This window comes from Humulus lupulus, chromosome 5, assembly GCF_963169125.1.
Source record: "Humulus lupulus chromosome 5, drHumLupu1.1, whole genome shotgun sequence".
In the NCBI taxonomy this organism is placed as follows: domain Eukaryota; kingdom Viridiplantae; phylum Streptophyta; class Magnoliopsida; order Rosales; family Cannabaceae; genus Humulus; species Humulus lupulus.
Window position 1 is genome coordinate 240,067,030 of NC_084797.1, and position 22,120 is coordinate 240,089,149.

The window sequence follows — 22,120 nt, forward strand, 5'->3', positions numbered from 1 at the left end:
CCTTGAACCACGCGCTCGCTCCTCGAAACAGCTGCCAGATTAAGTCTTATCTTACTCTTATCTATACAGGTGTAACTTAAACAAAATTTACTTAAATTAAAAATAAAAATAAAAACTATTCGATTTTGTAAAATTCCAAATGCTAAGGCACGTGTTTTTTTTTAAAACAAAAGCACGTGATGAAGCAAAAAAGGTAAACTTTATTTAAAAAAATATATATTAATTTAGAGGAAAAAAGAAAAAGAGTGGTGGAAGACTCGACTACTAGCGAGACAAGATCAAGCGCACCTGGTTTTGTAATTTTATTTATTTATTTATATTTTAAAAAAAAATATGCAGACGAAAGTCAAAATATAAAAAAGAACCGATTCTCTTCTCTTATTAACCTGCTTTAGTTTTCTGATCTCCGAGTCACTAGATTCGGACACGTAAGAGTCCGAGATTAAATCCTCACCGTTGGATCGTTTTCCTTTTCTACTTCCACATACCAAGTGGTCCCCTACAAGGTTAAGATCATGGTCTCACTTTATAAGGTTTGTTTTGTTCATGCGAAAAAAAAAAAAAAAAAAAAAACCCAAATAACGTCACTGTTCTTACGTATTTTTTTGATAATAATTGAGGAAAAAAAATAATGCCCTTTATGGATGATCCACCGTTGGATTAGAAAGCTGTCAACAGATTTGTGGTGAAGATCTAATGAGAATCTACTCTGAAACAGGAAATATGACCTGTTTTGTTATAAGCCCAATAAAGTTAATATAAACAAATAAATTAATAAAATAAAGTAATACGAAGAAATTGGAATGTGGGTGGACAGGTCGATTTGGGTTCATTAATCAGATATTTTTTTATTCATTTATTTATTTTTAATTTCAAAAATTAATAACAAAGAATATGCCGGTAAATATTCGTTGGCTACGGCGCACGTGCAATGTTTCATGCACGAGCAATTTCACGTGACAACCAACCCAATAAGCATAATAACAATAATGGTCTCGTTTTGATTGTGTTAACTTTCTATAATTATTATATATGATAAGCTTTGTCTGTATCATAGCATTAGGGAAACAAAGCTAAATTTTACTTTAGAGCATATGGCATATGCCTAGTGGTCCCACAAGATCTTAAACCCTTTGGAACTTAATTACTCAAATTTAATTAGGACGTATCAGATGATAATGTAATGATAATTTAGATATATATGAAAAAGAGAAGTGTTATGACATTTTTTAAATGTTATAATTTGATTGTGAACTTTATGAATCAACAGCTGAAAAAGATAATATCAAATCAATGGCCATGGGGACGACCGATTTCAAGTCTGGCCAATACTCATATCCAAGTGGTACCCTCCAAAATCTTCCTAAACGCCCCCTGGTTTTTCTTTTTTTATTTTCACACACATATATATATATATATATATATGGTGGGGCTCTAGATAACAATAATAATAATTTTTTGAATAAATAAAACTTTTCATTGATAAAATTTTAAGATCATACCACGAATAAAATTTAGTCTAATTGAAAAAAAAAAGAGATATATATCATCTAACTTAATAAGTTGCTCTAACTAATCTATAAGAAGCCACGTTGACCGAACTACAAATATAAATTAGAGATATTTTTTTAAATTTAGATAACATACTTGCTATATATTTTCTAATAAAGACTTAAGGTCATTAAAAAATATTTTTTTTTTTTAAATTTAGTCAAAGCTGTTAGACAATCTACTGAAAATTTTTAACAAAAGTAGCCAATCCAATGCCACCATCAATATCACACATTCAACTTGAGTAACTGATAAACATTAATGAAGAAACAAGCAAGAAAAAAAATTATTGATAGATTATTTTGTAAATAATAAAAAAAAAAGTACAAAATGAAATAAGATACTTCTTCCCTATAGCAAATGCCAAATTATATTCAGTAAAATTTAACGAAAATAATAATGTGGACTAGTTTGGTTTAATGGTTATGGACATTGGATTTAGCATATCCATTCCGTACCAAAATAATATATGTAAAAATTTGGTTAAAACATGGAAAAAAATATATATTATGTCATTGTTCAAGGACTAGCCAAATGTCCAATTTTGATAGATTATGAATATACATATTTAAAATATATTCCACTTTGTGTTATGGCTTCTACACACTACATGATTCATCTCAAAGATAATATTAATAAATTGATATTTTCTTTTAAAATATATATATAATATTGTTAAAGTCACTGTTAATGCTTGTAAATTTACAATTACATCTCTAATGCATGCTTTCGTATTGTTATTGTTAATTTCATTTATATTGTTTCTTCAATTTTTTTATTGAAAAAACATTTGATTTTAGTATAATCATACCCATAGATTGAATACCTTTAAAACTCATATATTTTGCACACAATTATTTTTAAAATGATGTATATATATATGGCGGATTCTATGGTAGGTGCTTCAAAAAGAGCCCATCGGTGGGAATCTTTTGTATTTCCGACTCGTGAATAGTTTTCAGTGTGATTTTTTTTGTGACCGTATATATTATAGTTATATAGAGCATCTTGCAAATTTTCATAAAATTCTGAATAATTTACAGTGCCGAAAACTAGGTTCAGACATGTTGTTTTCAACGTACATAAAAAAATTAGTTACACGTACAATATTATAAATTAAAATTGTAAATTAATAAATATTGTATGATTATAGTATGACATCGGCCACCAAAACCCAATAATTTACTATTTTCTTTCTTATTTTAATTGAGGAATATCACTTTTCTACTAGTCACGTCATCCTTTTCTACTCTAATTCATAATTTTTTTTTAATTTGTTTAATGTATTTAATTTTTAAAATTCACTATTTTTGAGGAAAAAACTGAAGTATAATTAATCAAACAAGAAATTTATTGGACGTGCACATAGAACTAAAGTAAATAGTACAAATAAAATACTATTTAATTACTATTGTATATGATTTTTTTTTAATATTTAAATAAATTGAAGTAAATATTTTTACAAAAAAAAGTAAAAAATATATATTTTATATATATATTTTTATTTTTTTAATTAATTATACACGCGTTCAAATTGCTAAATAAGCCTTCAGTGAGTCACGTCACCCAGAAATTAACAAAAGTCCCATATTCGTTAACTATGCATAATTCAAGAGAAATTTTTAACAACATGAAAAATTCGAAATGCACGAATTGCAATTGATAACGGTTCGAGAAAAAAAAAACTATTTATTCTTATAGTTATTCATTAAAATTGAGTCATTTTAATGGCTTAAAAACCGACAATTAAACCAAACGAAGATTATGAAATAATGAAGGCAAGGGACGTACGTACGTACACAACTTACGTCATGGTTTTGAAACCATAATGCAATTACAAGCACAACAAACAAACCTCTCTTAATTATGTTTTTTTTTTCTTGGTGTACATGTCAATCAACTATTGCTGCATGGCATGACAACAACTACACTTTGTGGCCGTACAAAAAAAAAACAAACACACACACATAATCTCTGAAAAGATTGCTAAAATGTACTTTTATTTTTATAAATTAACAATTATGTGGTTAAATTTTTGTTTCGATTCTTTCCATATTAATATTATATATAATTAATAATTAGTAGTAGCTAATTAACATCATGTCATGTGTAACATAACATTATGGATGTTATTATAACATTTTTTTGAACAAGTGTTTGTGTGTGGAATGAGAAGAAGAAGAGAAGTAGTGAGTGGTGAGTGTGTTGTGTACATATTTTTATATAAATAATAAGAAAAAGAGAAAAGGGAAGTGGAAGAGGAAGTGGGGTTGGGTTGGGTTTGTGTGCCTCCACACCACACCACAATCATACTTTTTTGATATTTTGATTGATTCTTTCTCTTTTTCTTTCTCTGCCTATAAATAAAGCTTTCATGGATGGGCTAACCTTTGCCACGCCACGCCCCCCCTTCCCTTGATTGATTTCCCTCCACTTTTGTTTTTCTTCTTTACTATTCTTTTGTCTTATCAGGCTTCCACTGTCCATATTATCAATTTTTACCACTAACAAAATAAAAATAAATTTCATCAAAAAGCATCTCGTATATACCAATTTGCTAAATGTGTTTTTTTTTTTTTACAGGGCTTATATTTTTTTTTAGAATTTATGTTTTGTCTTATTATTTATTTAAATTTTGTATTTTGTAAAATAGTTCAAATAAGCCCCTAAATTTGATTTTGATGAACACAAAATTGAGTATAACAACACAATTTTTAGGTAGAATGATTGTATTTTTGTTCTGAGTTATTAGTTTGATGAATTATTTGTGATTTTAGTTCAAAAAACTTCGATCAAAATTGAGTTTATGAGTCTATTTGAATTATTTTAGAAAACACAGGGTTTAAAAAGTAATTTGTCAAAACACAGGGTCTAAAAGTTATAAACTCTTTTTAAAAAAAAAAATATTATTTTCGTATTATGTATTTACCATAATATTTATTTGATATTTTATATTTTAAAATCGTACATATTTAGCCTACTAAATTCAAATTAAATTAATAAAATTTTACCGATTTAATTAACTACCCTCAATTATATAAGTTAAAAATTCAAATTTAATTACTTAATTGAATAAAAGTGGTGACAGTTTAGTCATACTGATAAAATTTTATTTATCAAATCTGAGTCTACGATACCAAATATTTATGATTTTATAATTCAGAACACCAAAACGATACTTTGCAAAAACATGGTATTCCTTTCAAAAAATTGAGAAAAACTATATACATTATCCTTTTTTTGTAAAAAACAGATTGTATTTTGTTATGTATTGTGTGCTTTGTTTTATGTATTTTGATTGAAATTTATTATACTCGAAATTTAGTTTAATGGATAAGATCTACTTTCTATACATATATAGTGAATTTAGTCCTATTGGTGTATATCGTTCATTCCCACATTCATTGAATGGATTAATAACCTAAGTATATGAAACTAAATTAATACATTTAATCATAATAATGTAATTTAATTTGTTTCTAAAAACAAGTATATTGTGTAAGTATGTGGGAATGATGGTGCTTACCAAATATTGATATTTCCAAAATTGATCGATGGGTGGATAATCCTCATATAATTCTCCACTTTTCTTCTCTATTATTTACTCATATCATGATCTTATATATCTAATGAGTTGCAATTGTGGAAAATTTTAAACATTTAATCATTATTATTCTTATTCTCTCAATATCTATTATCTATCACAACTTTCTTCTTAGAAGGAAAAAAAAACATAATATCAATATAATTAGTGACTGTCTTTATTACTCTTATCTAAATTATTATAATTAATATAACATAGTACTTTGTCATTTGTAAACTAATCCTAATTTAATTGTCATTAGTCAGCCCCACTCAGCTCCAAATAATCCCCTTTCTCTACCCATTAGGCCATTACACTATAATCACTATTCCTTTCTTTTTTTCTTTTCTTTTAATTTTTAAATTTTTTTAATGCTTATATATATTTGAATTACATTAGCAAGATGAAAAGTTAAAAAATATAAGTATATTATTATTGTTATTAATATTAGCATTTAATTTTTTGAACTTTAATATGTGTAATCTAATTATACACCAACATACATAATTATATTTGTTAGAAAAACAACTGACCTTGATATACATGGGACAAAGAATGACTACTTAATCTAGTTCTATTTGGTCAAAGAGGAGAAAAACATATTTTTGGATTTCTTTGCCTTTTTTGTTTAACATAAATATGAATAAATATTACCAATTCCTAATCTTTACAAAAGATGCAATTTCGATTACAAGAATAATTTTATATATAAAAATATAAAAGATCACATTAGTGTAGATATACCAAAATTAGTAAAGATACCAAAAAGTAGTAAAAAATCAAAATTCCAAAGAAATTAGAATAAAAACGTAATAATACAAATAAAATTGTAAAATTAAAGACTTTCGGGCAACACCATATTTTTGTAATAAGTAATAAAAAAGTAAAAAAAAAAAAGAAAGTAAAATCCTCAAAAAAAAAAAAAAAAATAACAGAAGAAGAGTACTTGTAACATGAGAGAAGGGTGAGATTTGGGAGAGAGTTGGTAGGTGTAGGGAGATAAGTAAAGAAAAATTAAATTAATTAAAGGCTAATCCATAAATGAATAATTATAATTAAAATACTTTTTTTTTTTTTAAATGTGTGGGAGAAGAATAGACAAAAATATGACTGTAGATCCACTCTTTTATTTTATGTCCCTATTGAAAACAAAGAAAAGACAATTCATGATATGTTTGTTTATTTGATTCTAAATAAAAAAATAATATCAAATTTCACTAAATATATATTTAGAAGATCATAGTCACTACATAATGATAGGCAATACATTTGGGAAAAAAATAAATCATAAATACAACACTAATACAAAATGTTATTATTATTAATTTTTTTCTTCTTTTTGGGTGGAAATACCTCAAAAGGTTTTTAGTTCAATATCTCAATCAATGTTATACCTGCAAAGACTAGAAAAAGAACACCTCCAATGTAGGCAATTGCCTGTACAAGCAAACAAAATAACAATCATAAAGTTCTTTTATTTTTAAAAGGAAATATTAAGCAAACAAACAAGACTTTACTTGCACCAAAACACATCTCCAGACACAGAAATGTTCTATAGAATTTAAGCTAAAACATTATACTTGGTCCATTTCAAAAGGTTTTGGAATCAAAAGGGTTAAATTCTAACCTATAAAAGTGTACTCTGTTAATAGTTCAACCTAGGAAAAGTTGCATGGAATAGAAACTTTTCTGGCTTATAGAACATGTTAGTCCACCAGCTCAAAGGTCTTCTAAAGCCATAGAGAATAATGGTTGATTTTGTATGGCTAATCGATAGAGTTTGTTTGGTTCACAAATGGTTGATTTTTTTGTACTATAAGAACATGGTGCCTGACAGCCAAATAATATCCGGAAAAATTATGTAATTTTTGTTTTCAGGGAAAATTTAAAGATTTACTGTTTGAATACTAAATAGTAAAATTGGTAAAAAAAAAAAGGTTGATGTTGTAATTTTGAAAAATATGTATATATATTTAGGGAATTCTCCTATAGGGGCTTCACTTTAAGCCCTACCGGTGGGGCTCTCAGTGTTCTCGACCCGTCAACAGTTTTCGACATGTATGTTGTAGCTATTTAGAGCATGCTGCAAATTTTCAGAAAATTCTGAATAATTTATAGTACTGAAAAACTAAGTTCAAACATGTTATTGCACGCGTAACTAATTTTTTTTATGCGAGTAGAAAATAACATGTTTGAACTTAGTTTTCGGTACTGTAAATTATTCGAAATTTTCTGAAAATTTGCTGGATAGTTCTAAATAGCTACAATATACACGGTTATAAAAAAAAATTGCGCTGAAAATTGTTGACGGGTCGAGAAACACTGAGAGCCACAACGGTAGGGCTTAAAGTGAAGTCTCTATAGAAGAATTGTCCTATATATTTATATGTTTTAAAGAGTTGCAGGTCAAATGCTTGAATTGACTCATACCTTCTCTGATAAGAGTGAACCCAATAAAGAACCTCCCAAAACAGCAATCTGCACCCCAAAAGGAAGTTGACAAAAACTTGTTTATTATAAAAAAGAGAATCAATGTACAATAACCATAAAATTTACAAGGCAAAACATAAAGTTCTATTCCCCAATTTGGCATAGGCTATTGATAATGATATTATAAAAATGTTTCTTCATATATAACTTTCTCCAGTTTAGATGCTACCTATCAAATGTGCTTATTGTGTCATTGTTATTTGTTTATTGCTGCTGAGGTTGAAGAGTAAATTGTCATGCAAGAATTATATGAGAAAGAATAATAAAAAAAAAAGTTTACCAAAGTCGCGACTCCATGACCGGCTAATGCTCCTGCGATGACCCCGAGAGGTGAAGACGCTGCAGCAAGAGCTGCATAGGAGGCAAATAAAGACATGGTTATTCTTAAACAAAGTTATAATGAGACCGAAGAGACCTAAACTTACACTCACTGGCTACAAGTACTTCATACCTATTGTGGAGAAAAATGATTTGTCACCCCATTCAGCAACAAAAACTAAGAAGAAAGTACTAAGAGCAGTGCTAGCAGCCGCTACTATTCCAGCGCCATTGCCTGAAAACTCGGAAACCGCTAATTCTGCCTGTTTTAGAATTGAAACATGATAGGTAAATTAATGATTTGGAGAAGGTAAAATATGGTAAAAAAGATATTAAAAAGATGCCTAAGTAAGCAGCATTCACATATTGAAATTACTGTTACCTCTTTCTGTTCATCTTCGGCTTTAAGGCCATCGCTTGAGCTGGCGTCGAGCAAGGTCGAAACCCCAAAATAAATCTGTGACAATTACAGTCGTTATACTAACAGAGGCCCCATTTTGTATGCGATTCAAATTCAACTTCATGTATTTGAAACAAAATTTAAAGCATGGGATTATGAGAATAATTATTCTGACCTATTTTTTGTTAGAGTTATTATTTGAGGGTATTTTAGTCTTTTCCTACTTAATGCTATTTTACTGTGTTTTGCCTTTTATAAAAGGAGAGCAAGAAGTTCTAGGTTAGAAAACTTACTATCATTTTCTCCAAAATTTAAATATAATATACTTTTAGACTTTTAGCAATGATTTATATTTAGGCAAACAAACAACTGCCCAAAATATATGATCCACCAGAAAACTGATTTATTTATTTATGATTGTAACATTTCTTATACAAATGGCTCTAAAATATGGTCAACGGGTAGACAATTAAAAATATATTAATTTTGGATTTAAATATAAATTATTGGATTAATTAATTTTGTTTTCCCACATTATTATAGTAATTGTTGTATCATTAAGACCCTAAACTTTGAAAAGTTGCATCTGTCACATGAGTTTTGTTTTCATCACATGTTACAAATTTGCCCATTGTATCACATTCTGTGTATAAATTGACAGAAGAACTAACATGACATCAACTTTAGTTGTGATTACTTTTAAAAATTCTCAACCTATTACAAATTTTAGCAAGTTGGGGGTCATAAAATAGTCTTACTTACCAAACAAATTTTCAAATATTAGTGGTCCTAGTTTTCAGTACCATCCAAAAAACTCTGTATTTGAATCACATATAAAACAAGCCTAAATTTCTGCCAATGACCAAAATATGAAAATGCATGTCTATGAACACACGCTATAGTTTAAACTTAATATTTTCAGATCAAAAGATAAAATATTACCAAGAGAACAACTGCAGCAATATCATCCAGAGGCAAATCAGTCTCCCCAAACCTGAGATCAATTAAGTATGTTACAACAGGTACAAAAATAGAAGCGCCTTCACAAAAAGACCTCAAGAGATTTTATTTTGCTTAAAATTATTAATATAAGTTTTGTGTCACATTACAAAGATGAAAAAATAACATTAGTTTGCTAATTTTTTTATGGAACGATTTGTTCATTGAAACTACTAAAAATCTCCCTGAAGCTATGTCTAGCAAAATGACTAGAAACTCTAGCCTTTTTAGCCAGACCATCGGCTACCAAATTGTCTTCCATGCTAATAAACATAAAATTGCATAACACAAAACAGTCAATTATATAAGTAAGATTCATAAAAGTGGTCCATGTCTTCCAATCTGGTGGCATTGTCTTTGTGGTGATTGCTTTGATTGCCAGCTGGTTGAATTGTCTCTGCCTTGCCCATTCAAGAGCCATTGCAAATGTGATCGCCAAACTCATTTGCTACGAACACCCTATTGAGAAAGGACCACTCGATTCGGTCATATGCTTTGTGCATATCCAATTTTACAGCCATCTAGCCCCCTTTTCCTTTTTTCCTAATTTTACTTTTATAAAATTATCACTTTAGCCAATTTCTCCGAAAAAGTAAGGCAAACTTTTGGGTTGGTAGACTCGAGTGCTTCTTAAGAGTAATGATACATACACTCTCAAATTACACACTATGATGTGTATTAAATATCAACCATACAATTAAAGATGATGGGGTCCTTACTTGAAATTTTCATGGTTGAGATTAATTAGACATCATAGTTAGTAATTGGAGTGTGTAATTTAAGGGTGTATGTAATCATTACTCGCTTCTTAATGGTAGGAAGTCTAGGGACTCTATAGGAGTTCAATAATGATTTTCCAACAGCAATATAGGTATTATTAGTCTGCTATTTCTGCTTTAGAAAATTGCATCTTTAGAGTTGAAATTATTTGGCAGCCCTGAGTGTTTTGTGTTAGATATTATTGTAAAACCTATAGAACAATTAGGGTGATCCATGTCCCCATTTAGCACATCTAGTTGCATGAATTTATTATGGAGATCATCTAATAACTCTTACTGTTTACAGTTCAAAAAACAAAGAAAGTACCTGAAGGGAAGGATTTCATCAACATAGTGAAAAGTTCGTCCGAGAGCAACGGATATGATTGTCATTGCCCTGCACGTTATATTTAAACAAATTTTAGTAGTTGAATAATATGCCATGTATATGGGAGAATAATTCTCTTGAAATAATGGTAACTTATTTAAATATCTTCATTGGAGTTTTTTGGCAGTACAGTTTTAAGCAAAGATGCTTGTCATGTTGAAAATTATTCTCCAAGAAAGAAGAGTTGTCCACCCAAATGAGTTGTCAAGTTTCATGAGCATAGTTCCATGAACTTTAGTATATTATATAATGGTATGTGAGGAAATATAGTAGCGAAAGTTAATTCTACAAAAGGCATCTAAATCACCATGAGCAAAGAGAATAAAACATACGCAAGTGCACCAAACGTCCCAGTGAAAACAACAGCAGCAGAGTTCCTAGCCGCTAAAAGAGCCTGCAGAAGACATCAAGCAATCAAATTCGGAATTGAATATGATATATGACCAATAAGAGAAAAAGATAAACTAGACAACATATTAATTGCTTAAATTTCGTTGGAATAATTTCCTCAAGAAATTTTGCATATTATGTATGTTTATGTTCCTTTCAGGTAGAGGACAAAATATATTCCAACTCAAGTTCAACTAAAAAGAAAACAGATTACATCTATGGAGAGTTATAAATTTAAAGACTTTGGTGAGTATCTACATATATCATGTGGTAAGCGAATTATGTATACCAACAAAATCATTTAATAAAGTATTCACCTTATACATAGATAGAAGAACTAAGTTTGTTTGTCTTTTTTTTCATGAATGTTTGAAAAATACTAGATTTTGTTCGGATAGCTTCTCACCGCAATAAAGAATGTCTTATCCCCCAGTTCAGAGAAAAATATCAGCAAGAATGCCTGCACCAGAAAAATTGCATGTTTGGCTTACCATATTGACTCAAAACACGAAATCATATAGTTACCATCATATAAGTCCAAAACCGAAATGAAGTGTGGTGTAATAAACTTTCAAACTATGATTGAGAAAACTCCAGTTCCACTATGATCCCTATTAAAAGATGCTGATAAACAATGGCAAGCTTATAGAAGTTATAGGGAGATTTTCCTAACTGAAGCAAAACCTGTGCTAATATCTCCAAGATCAGAAAAATAAGGACTTGAAAGCAGCCCACTGGTGAAATTAGAAGCAGCAACTGCTGGTTGAGATCCTTGAAGTGTTAAACACCCAAACATCATCATAATCTTCAAAAATGATCCAACTGGTTTATCCGAAAAGAAAAAATCTAAGGCCTTCGTAGACGCTCTTCCCAAGTTCTTGTTTGCAAGTTCTTTATTTAAGGCACTATAATCATCCATTATTTGAATTGAATCTGTAATCTCTTCAAAGTTGTTGTAATCAAGACACTTTAAGTGCTCCTGTTTCAGAAGAATAAACACCATTTCTATTAAACATATGCTTGTAAAAACCATGCAAGATATTAACATGTACCATAAGTAAAATGAAATGTAAGATGCATAACAAAACTATATTGTAATCATTATTATTAGGATTATTTCATAGTTGGTAGCTAAACTCGTTTTTTTTTATCACAATCAGATGTAGGAAAAAGATTCCTTTAGGAGCATGGCAAGAACAATCATAATCACTATTAGCAGCACTTGCAGCAAACTATGGCTCAATTAGCGCCAACTTCAGGGGTTGGGACAGGCAGTCACTCAACAGTGGATTTGTTTTAATTGTGCAGCTCTAATTGTGCTCATTATGTCACCATGTTATGAAATTATCAAATTATTTAGATTCACACTCTCCATCTCTCTCTATTTGTTTTAGTCTTCTAATATCTCTAAATGTCAGGTGATGAGAGGGAGAACCCAATTTTTTTTTCATCATAGAAATATTAATTAAATGTATGTGAAGTGAGTCAGGAATATTACATGACAATCTGAGTTTTCTGATGTTTGTGAAAAGCTACCAAACCGTTCCCCACTTATACTTGCTCTCCACTGGCTTGTGTACCTGCAAGAAAAAACATCTTAACAAGTCTTTTACTTAAAAAAATTTAAGACACAAAACAACTTCTATGGTGGGTCAAAGTGCTTATATTCACAGAGGTAAACATTATTTTGCTAATTATACTTTCTTTCATCGCCATTTAGGCAAATTACACCTGAAATTGCATCTGTAACTTAATACCAAACAAGCCAAAGCTAAGCATTGATACAAAGTTGTTTACTTTAGTCCACCATATCAGTTTAACCAGCAAAATTTGAGATGGGTACTCATGAATGAGGATCACCTTGCGGAAATGGAAGATGGGTTCCGAAGAAAGAGCTTGGAAGCTCGAGTGTTGGAGCGAGATTGCAGAGAAAGCAAACAACAACAAGTGATTAATGGTTTGGGAGACTGAGCCCCCAAAACGCTCCCTGAGAGCGTTATGGTTCTCATTCTCTCTCTCTCTCTTTAACTCGCTCACTCACTTTCTCTCTCAAAAAAATCTGAGAGCTTTAGAGTCATGAATGAGCTTGAAAGTGGTAGTGGAAGAAGTAGATAAGCTATGGAAGTAAAGGCGCCAATGTCATCTTCATCTCCTTCCTTTACCTGTGGCTGTCAGTTCGTTAATTTAGTCCACGTGTCCAATTTCATTTCTTCGATGTTATCGGTTGGGGTCGGGTCGTATCGTCCAGCCCAAACCCGGCCCATATTTTTGAGCTGTGAGCCCAACTGTTAGTCTTTTCCCTCTTCAGCACGGAAAAAAAAGAAGTGTTCTTGTCTACTGGTTCATTTTGCATGTCAGTGGAAAAACCCAGTTCAGAGCTAACGAAACAGGTCACCAAAAAGAAGAGCAATGAACAGGTTAGTATTTTCACATTTTATTTAGAAGAATTACTATTGTGTTCGTTTCATTCATGGATTTGGATTTCGTTTCTTCACTCGCTGCTTTGAAATTCTTGCCTATTTCGAGTCTTTTATCTCAACCCCAACTCCTTTCTCTGCAAATTTCAAACCCAAGCTCTAATACTTACAACTACAATCAAAGATTCTTTTTACCCCCAGTTGAGTGATTGGTGCAAGCAATTCAAAGTACTCAACTATATATTGCACCTCCTATAATTTTTCTTTATTTATGATAAAGAAGGTTTTTTTTTTTCGGTTCTAATGGGCTTATCTTATATTAACAGGTTGATCACGAGAAAGGTTGTTGAAAATGCTTACAGGTTGAGAGCTCCACAAATGAGTTTCTGTACAGACGCAGGTGCTAAATTATCCGGTTCCAATTCTGGCGAGGTTGGCTATGTGTGACTGTCTTGATCTTATATAAAAATGTCCAATTTTTATGTTCTATTCTGTTTTCACCATTTTGTAATCATTATTCTTATATGGGTTTCCTCATCATTTCTTGCACCTTCTATTATTTTTTGAATAATGATATCTTTATTAGTCTTGAGATTTTAAAAGATTTTGAAATTGCAATGAGGCTAATGCCAAGTTGGGTTTTATTGATTTGCTTGAATATACCAGGAGCATCCGAAGACGGAGGGTGTTTCAAATAAAATTCAAGAACATGATATTGCCATTGTTGGAGGGGGAATGGTTGGGTTGGCCCTTGCTTGTTCCTTGGGTGAGTGTAGTCTTTTATGTAGATGTTCGTTAACTTCCTTGTGCAAATTGTTGTGTACTTCACCATATTTACATTTGGGATAAATTTAACTTCAATTACAATTTATATGATATGGCTACTTTCTCATTGTTAGCTTAGGCATACTGGTCCTCTCAACCATTTTGTTTGTTTCCCACTAATGGTTTGGGTATTCCAAGTAGGTTGTCAAGACAGTTAGGCTCCCTAACCTGATTTTTTGTTGATTAACTTTGATCTCATGTTGGTGCCTACACCCCTTGCAATTCCAAGAGATGTCTTTTGGATGAATGCGAGGGGTTCTACAGTGAATATGCATTCTTATGTTTTTATATTATCTAGATTCCATTTGATTTGATTAACATTGGAAGAATTTTGTGACATTTTTCTTTTATTCATTTTGTAAATGAAACTGAATATGTTTATCTTGATAAATTAATAAATTATTGTGTGTGGGATTAGGAGATATTGGCCAGATTATTACTCGTATTAGTATATCTTTTCATAATTAACTTCATAACCTGTTCTAAGAACATAAAAAAAAATAAAAAATAAAAAACCTTCATAACCTGCTAATTTTCTCCCTCTTCATTTTCTTAGCAAGGATGCCGTTGACGAAGCATTTGAATGTTGCCATTATTGATAGCAACCCTGCATTGCTGAGTGGAGTCCGCATCAAGAAAGAGGACCCTCCTGATCCAAGGGTCAGTACAGTTACACCTGCAGCTATGTCATTCTTCAAAGGTATTAAGTATGACATGTTTATATTCTTCAGAATTTCCTCAATTTCTCTGTCTACTTTGATATTACGTGTTTTGATTAACATAGTTTTAGTGGAGCTTATTTCACATTATGATCTAGTAACACTTTCACAGAAATTTTAAGGTAATTGGTAATAAATATTAACGTGTTTTACATGTTGACATTACAATGTTATTTGATGTTTGCCTTGACTATACGTGGTGAGCCTGAAGTTGCGTCTTCTTATTACTTTTCATCCAGTCATTTGCCAGTCATTTTTGTTTTATCTGCCATTTATGGAATGGGATCTTCTAGTTCTCATTGAAGCAGGAAGAACTTTTTTTTAGTTGGTAGTGTAGTATTGGACTTTAAAGAATATTGTCTACTTTGCAGCGATTGGTGCTTGGAAATATGTTGAGCAGCATCGACATGCATACTTTGATAAGATGCAGGTGATTGTATTTTATATTTTAAGTTTAACTTTCTTAAAACTCTGTCTTGCTTACTAAGAATGTTTGAAATCTATTGAGACCTTTTCATCTTTGCGGCTCTTTGTAGGTATGGGACTATACTGGCTTAGGATATACAAAGTACAATGCCCGAGATGCAGATAAAGAATTTCTAGGGTAAGCTAAAAATAGGAAGTAGAAAAATGTCACACTTTGTCATGTTCAATTGAAAAGGATGCTAATTTTGACTTCTAATACAGCTGTGTGGTGGAAAATAAAGTGCTACAGAGTTCCTTGTTGTCATGTATACAAGAGGTATTCATAATGAATCTTTCCCTGTTAACTTATTTACTTAAACTGCGGTGGCATTTGATCATTTACGATGCCAACATATCAAAATACTTACCCTTTCAGCTGTTATGATTGAAATTTCATTATTTTTACTTGATGTGTCTTTACATTTTTAGAGCTAAGAAGATTAAGCTTTAACAGAGTACAGATTTCCACAAGACTATCTACCCATCCAGACTAACGACTTTACATCGAAACTCTTCATCCATGGGGATGGGAAGCACATCATCTGCATCGCCAACAAATGAGTGGAGGAATCCAGTGAAGCTAGATCTAACTGATGGCAGCAGCCTACGTGCAAAGTTGGTGGTAATTTCAATATATGTTTTTGAATTGCTCTTTATTCCTTCAACAATATATTTTCTTCTAGTATTGTTTGTCATTTGAGTTTATTCAAGTCACGAGACACTGTGTTAGGTTGGGGCTGATGGGGCCAAGTCAAATGTTAGAGAGTTGGCAGGATTTACAACTACCGGATGGAATTACTCACAGAATGCAGTCATCTGTACAGTAGAACATGGTATCGAAAATCAATGTGCATGGCAACGATTTCTACCTTCTGGACCAATTGCCTTATTGCCTGTAGGTGATAACTTTAGTAATATTGTCTGGACTATGAACCCCAAAGAGGCAACTGACCGCAAAGTAATGCTTGAGAGCGAATTTTTGAAAGATGTAAATTACGCTCTGGATTATGGATTTGGCCCTCACCCTAAATCGACTACAATTGGAAATGGAGGCATTTTTTCTTGGCTTAAACCGGATGTGACATTATCTGCTACTGAGTGCTTTGAGGTTCCACCAAAAGTGATGAAGTTGGCATCCGAAAGGATGGTGTTTCCATTGTCTCTGCGTCATGCCAATGACTATGCATCAAAGAATGTGGTTCTTATAGGTGATGCAGCACATACTGTTCACCCTTTGGCTGGTCAAGGAGTTAACATGGGTTTTGGAGACGCTCTTGCTCTTTCAAAAGTCATTGCTGAGGGAATTGCTGTAGGAACTGATATTGGGGAGGTACATGTTCTTCTGAGCATTTTCTTTTATCCTCTGTTTTTAGTTCAATTCATTTGATTTTCTGTGAATTTTGGAAGACATTTCTTGCTTTGCTACATATCACATGTCATATCTTGTCAACTACATATTCCAACACTCATTTGAGCTCAGTGATCAATCCGTGGATTTTGTAATGGATACCATCTACACTGACTGATGTTGAGCTCTTATTCAATCTTGATATATATTTTTTCATTTTGCAGGTGTCACTGTTAAAGAAATTTGAAGCAGAGAGGAAGCTAGAAAACATTGCAATGATGGCAATCTTGGATGGGATTCAAAAGGCTTATTCAGTTGATTTTGGGCCTCTTAACGTACTGCGTGCTGCGGCATTTCATGGAGCAAACTACATTTCTCCTCTCAAAAAGAGCATCATTTCATATGCCTCCGGTGAGCAGAGATTGCCTGTTTTCTCTTGAGAGATACAGTGTAATTATTCAATACGAAAAAAAAACCTAAGCCAAAAAAAGAAGAAAGAAAGAATAGGAAACGAGTTGAGTTATTTGCATGACTTGCATAACAGTTGTTCTCTTGTTTATGTTTTTCAACCAAAAAAGCAAACCCTTGAATAAAATAAATTTGTCTTTCTCAAAGAGAACCCACCACGTTAAGGCATACCTGATTTTGACTGTTCCAACTAGTTATAGTGGACCCAATGATTATGTATTGGACTATACCAACATATGCAAACGATCCGAGGTTTCAACTGCTTTTTTTAGAAAATGTGCCTCCTGCACTAGTTGGCTTTTTGGCTTCCTCTTTTACTTGAATTTTGAAATTCGGCTCGCTCTCGGTTACGTGTCTAAAGACCCTTTGTCCGTTTAGTAGCCCGTTCCAGTCTATCGAGATTTACTCTCTAGTAAATCAAATCATAATTCTTTTACCGTCGTATCTTGTATTTGTACGATTCTTAGGTTTAGGTTCAGGTTTAGCAACAAAGTAAGTTGGACGAGATTAAAGTAAAAAAAGTGAATGCTTTGCTTTTTATTTGTTCATATAATTTTTATGAAAAACATCCATTGATATAGCAATAATATCAAAAATGGAAGACAAAAGTTTTACTCACCCTTGTATATGTATATATATATATATAGATAGATAGATACAGTGAACTTTTACTTTTACAGTGTTTTTTGTTATGATTATTATTAATTTTAAAATTTTGTACGAAACTACTCACCACCATTACTCACAAATATGGAGTCGCTCATCTATACTTGTATGTCTGGACCAAATTCATTCTCCCTAGCTACGATTTTAAGACTACAAATCATCTTTTGCAAGGATGGAAATAGTTGTAGTGAAAAGAATAAATACTAAAGTAGTAGGAGTAGCCATTAAGTTTTTGGGAACCTTGAGACCACCATTGTTGAAGTTTGTTTTCTCTCTAATTTTTGGCCTTTCGACTCTTCTTTGTTTTTGTTTTTTTTGGAGTATGGACTTTATGCATAAGAAGAAGAATATAGGAAAGTTTTCATTTTTATGGGTTTTATAACAAATTCTACCTGACTAGCTCTCATCTGCTCAGCCAACTAAAAAATGGCTAATAATTTTAAGTATTTTGTATAAATATTTTTAAAAAATTTATACAAATATTATATATACATTAGTAAAATATATTAATATAAATGTTTTAAATGTATCGGTCTTTACAATATTTCTTCTATAATTTAGTTTTTTCTTATTATTTTTTTAATAACTTAATTTAAATGTAAAAACAATACGGCAGCTTTTAAATTTCTTTATATTATTTTTTTTTGGCTGGGTATTTTCATTTATTTAATTAGTTATAAAATATATTTTTTTAACATTTTAATTACTTCAAAAGAGATTAAAAAAGATACATTCTTTATTCTTTATGTATACTCTTTATTAACTTTCTCTCATTACTAACAACAAATAGGGTTAAAAAAGAAGAAGCAAGGTGAGTTGTCCCTATACTAAAATATGATTGGTAGTTAAATTGTTTTAGTACTAACTAATCTATAAAGTTGTCTAACTTTAATGCCTTGTTTGGTAAGAAGGATGGAATGAGTTGAGGATGGATTGTGTATGAGGTGTGGAAAGATGAAATGAGAAGATGGATTTGATATCAACTTGAAACTTGTTTGGTAAGTTGGAAGGAAAGAAAAGGGTATTAAAAAAAATATTAGTATATTTACAATATTATCTATATTACTTTTGTTTTTATTATTCATTTTTAAGGCAAAAGAGAAATACACATACCAAATTTATATTTCACTTTCTCAATCCCTCCTATTAAGTAACCATAATTTTTGGTAGGCCCAAGTGGATTGACAATCCACACCCTTCCTCACTTCTTAACCCTTTCCTTCCTACTAGGATTGAACATTTAACCGGAAAACCTGACCGACCCGAGTTCGCAAAACTCGGTTTTAGCCAAAATTTGAAAATTTCAGGTGCACCTGAATTGATCCGAACACATTCGGGTTCAGGTTCGGGTTTAAACTTCTTATGGTGTGCGGGTTCGAGTTAAACCCAAAATCCGAAAGGGAACCCAAAATTATATTTTGATATTATGTTTTTATAGATTATTGTTTTATAATTTTTGTGTGAAATAAAACACTTGTCTAACAAAAAACAATTTAAAAATTATGCTTTTGAATGTTGGCATATTGCTGTAAATTATTTTATTTTGGTAAAAATACATGACAAAAGTTAAAAAAAAACTCAAAAAATGGCATTTTTGTAAAAAATGTTGTCAAAGCCCATTCAAGGCCTAAACCCGACCAAACCCGAACATGACCAAACCCGATCCGACCCTACTCGAAAACCCAAAATCCGAAAATACCCCAAATTCGAAAATGTATCGGACGAGTTTGGTACCATTTTCGTGCACCTGAACCCGACCAAACCCAAATCCGAAAACTTGAAAACCCGCCCAATGTGCAGCCCTACTTCCTACTAAACAAATAAAACCTAAGGATAGATTAACTCAATCCATAATCTTGAATCCATCTTTCCTCCAACCCCTCCTACCAAACAAATGGTAAGATTTGGTAGGAGAAATATTTACTCTTATTTTATTAAAATTCAAAATATAATATTTTTCTTAATACGTGGTTGCTAAAAGTTTTTTTTTCATTACTATAAAAAAGACTTTTCTCTGCGATTTTTTTTACTTATTACACTGCGGTTTTCGAGAGTATTGAAAAACGAAGTGTATTCGACCACAGAGAAACTTGGTAGGCCAACCACGGAGAAAGAACATCTTTCTCTGCGGTTATAATAAGCCAACCGCGGAGAAAGAAGTATTTTTCTCCGTGGTTTTTTAAAACAACTGCAGAGAAAAAAAGACTTTTCTCCGCGGTTTTATTGAAAAAACCGCAGAGGAAAGTATTGTAATTTTTCAAAACTTTGACCAAGCATAAGTGCTTGGTTTTCCGTTTTTTGTGTGTTTTTTTTTAAACTTTGGTATTTTTTCAAGATCTATCTAGCTGCATACAAATAAAATCTGAAAACCTGAAGAAAAAAAAACCATTTTTTCAAGTTTGGTCACCGAAAAATCTGAAGAAAAAAAATTCAGCAATCAAATTAATGATTTATGAAAAACCTCTAAAAAATTTGATTTCTATTTGTCTATTTCACACAAAATAAACTCTAAAAACAATGATGAAAAAAAAAACAAAAAAAATCATGCAAACAAAGATATATAGATCATTACCTATTTTAAAGCTCAATAACACAATGTATGACAAAAAATACGGTGAAAAAGGATAATTTTTCGATCAAATTCTAACCATTTTTACTACAAAAAACCTGAAAATAGACAAATATCAAGCATCTACTTCAATTTTTAACTAAGATTTAGCTAAAAATGATGAAAAAAAATACTAAGATTAAGGTTGAAAGACATTCGGCCACCGCTGAAGAATTTTTTCGCGAAATGAAGTAGGTCTGCGAACCTTGTGGGGAAGAATGAGTTTATATATAGGTCTGTAACCTTTTAAGAAAGAAAGACTTTTCTCTGCGTTTTTTTTTAAGAAAACCGCAGAGAAAAAGTTTCCACTTCCCACATTTCCTACTTTACATTGCATGAAAATTACATGTTATATGAGATTTTTAATAGATTGTGAAAAAATATGGCTTTTTTTTTTAAGAAAAGTTAATCAATGACTTTTTTTTTAATTTCACTTTTATGGGTTTAGTTTCCCATATTTTTGTATAAAATTTTGATTATACCATAGTTTTACTCTTAATCAAGTTTTATTAATTTGGAAGGGTATGTTTGTAATTTGATTATTTTTTTTAGCTTATTTGATTTTTTTATATTAATTTTATATAACTATTTTTATATTCAATTTTTCCATGGTTGTTTTGTAAATTTTTTATTATTATTTTTTTGTAATATGAATTGTGTTTATTATTATTTTTTATTTATTATAAACATTTTTTTTTCAAAACCTGGGTAAGGTAACCAATTACTTAATTAATTTTTCAAAGTTATGTAAAAAAAAATCCTACAGCTAGGTTAAATAACATTTATCCAGAGGGGTAATCCGTTACTTGTTTGATTTTTCACAGTTATGTAAAAAATAGTCTTAGAGGTTAAATAACATGTATCAAGAGGGGTAAACAGTTACAGTGAGATTAGTAACTTACTACCATAAGAGGGGTGACGAGTCACTCATATTAGAAATGAAAAGAAACATCACATTTGAAGGATAAAAAAAGGAAGAGTAAGTATGATTTAGTAACCTAGGTAACCATTTACCATAAAGAACCCACAAAAATACACACACATCAGAATGTGAAGGTAACTAGTTACCTCATGAAATATACACACAAACAACGTGAAGGTAACCAATTACCATAGATCTGAAGATAGAAAAAAAAAACAGATCTGACCATGGACCAACCTCCTCCCTCGCCTCCGACCACCACCAGAAACCTCCATCCTTTGCGAGCAAAATCCCGTCACAAACCCAGCCATCCCCGTCGTTTTGCGCAGCTCCGACCATCACGAATCACACTCAGCCCAGGCGCTACCCTTCTTCCTCGCCTTCGACCACCACCCGCACATCCCTCACCTCAGCCTATTCCCGCCGTTTTGGATTTGGGGGCTCGCGAATGGAATCGCGCAGAGATGCGCGAATTGAGGTTGCGTTCGTCGATGGTGCGGCAGGGGTGTTCTTGGCTGGGTTTCACGAAGGTGTGCGCTTAAGATGGTGAGGGTGGTTGGGTTTCACGGAGGTGAGACTGGGGTGTTCTTGGTAGGTGGTGAGGGTGGGTGGCCAGAGATGATGGTGGAGATGGTGAGGCAGGCGAGTGGAGGACAGGGAGGTGACAGCTAGGGCAAAATGAAAGTGAAGATGTGGCTTGGCTGAAGGAGTTTTGGCTATGTTAATTACCATAGTACCCCTCATTTTGCTGATTTTTTTTGTTTAATTTTTATTTCCAATATGGGATTAGTTTTCCCATAAACTA

At 31.5% G+C, this 22,120-nt stretch overlaps 2 protein-coding genes across 2 annotated transcripts; one reads left to right on the forward strand and one right to left on the reverse strand.

The window, feature by feature from the left end:
• Positions 1-6,336: 6,336 nt before the first annotated feature.
• On the reverse strand, positions 6,337-12,997 carry LOC133778535 (protein PAM71, chloroplastic). The gene is made up of 12 exons (XM_062218494.1): positions 12,738-12,997; positions 12,376-12,457; positions 11,551-11,856; positions 11,284-11,337; positions 10,820-10,881; positions 10,428-10,496; positions 9,285-9,336; positions 8,325-8,399; positions 8,076-8,205; positions 7,905-7,975; positions 7,565-7,612; positions 6,337-6,571 (listed from the first exon to the last, which is right to left on the reverse strand). Exons 1-12 carry the CDS (start codon positions 12,884-12,886, stop codon positions 6,500-6,502), a joined length of 1,170 nt encoding a protein of 389 aa, XP_062074478.1. The 5' UTR covers positions 12,887-12,997; the 3' UTR covers positions 6,337-6,499.
• A 136-nt stretch (positions 12,998-13,133) lies between these two features.
• Positions 13,134-17,274, forward strand: LOC133778534 (uncharacterized). Its single transcript, XM_062218493.1, has 10 exons — positions 13,134-13,294; positions 13,621-13,726; positions 13,961-14,060; positions 14,676-14,819; positions 15,210-15,268; positions 15,375-15,442; positions 15,526-15,580; positions 15,758-15,925; positions 16,034-16,633; positions 16,876-17,274. The coding sequence occupies exons 1-10, from the start codon at positions 13,287-13,289 to the stop codon at positions 17,089-17,091; spliced, it is 1,524 nt and encodes a 507-aa protein (XP_062074477.1). The 5' UTR covers positions 13,134-13,286; the 3' UTR covers positions 17,092-17,274.
• The last annotated feature ends 4,846 nt before the right edge of the window (positions 17,275-22,120 follow it).

What these genes read in the sequence shown, in the direction of transcription:
- LOC133778535 (XM_062218494.1), bottom strand. Translation starts at nt 12,886, where the DNA reads ATGAGAACCATAACGCTCTCAGGGAGCGTTTTGGGGGCTCAGTCTCCC. An exon ending in GGGACGTTTGGTGCACTTGC is followed by an intron (nt 10,497 to 10,819) that starts GTATGTTTTATT and finishes TATAACGTGCAG; the next exon opens with GGCAATGACAATCATATCCG. An exon ending in GATGAAATCCTTCCCTTCAG is followed by an intron (nt 9,337 to 10,427) that starts GTACTTTCTTTG and finishes AATTGATCTCAG; the next exon opens with GTTTGGGGAGACTGATTTGC.
- LOC133778534 (XM_062218493.1), top strand. An exon ending in GGCCCTTGCTTGTTCCTTGG is followed by an intron (nt 14,061 to 14,675) that starts GTGAGTGTAGTC and finishes TCATTTTCTTAG; the next exon opens with CAAGGATGCCGTTGACGAAG. An exon ending in TAGGAACTGATATTGGGGAG is followed by an intron (nt 16,634 to 16,875) that starts GTACATGTTCTT and finishes TTCATTTTGCAG; the next exon opens with GTGTCACTGTTAAAGAAATT.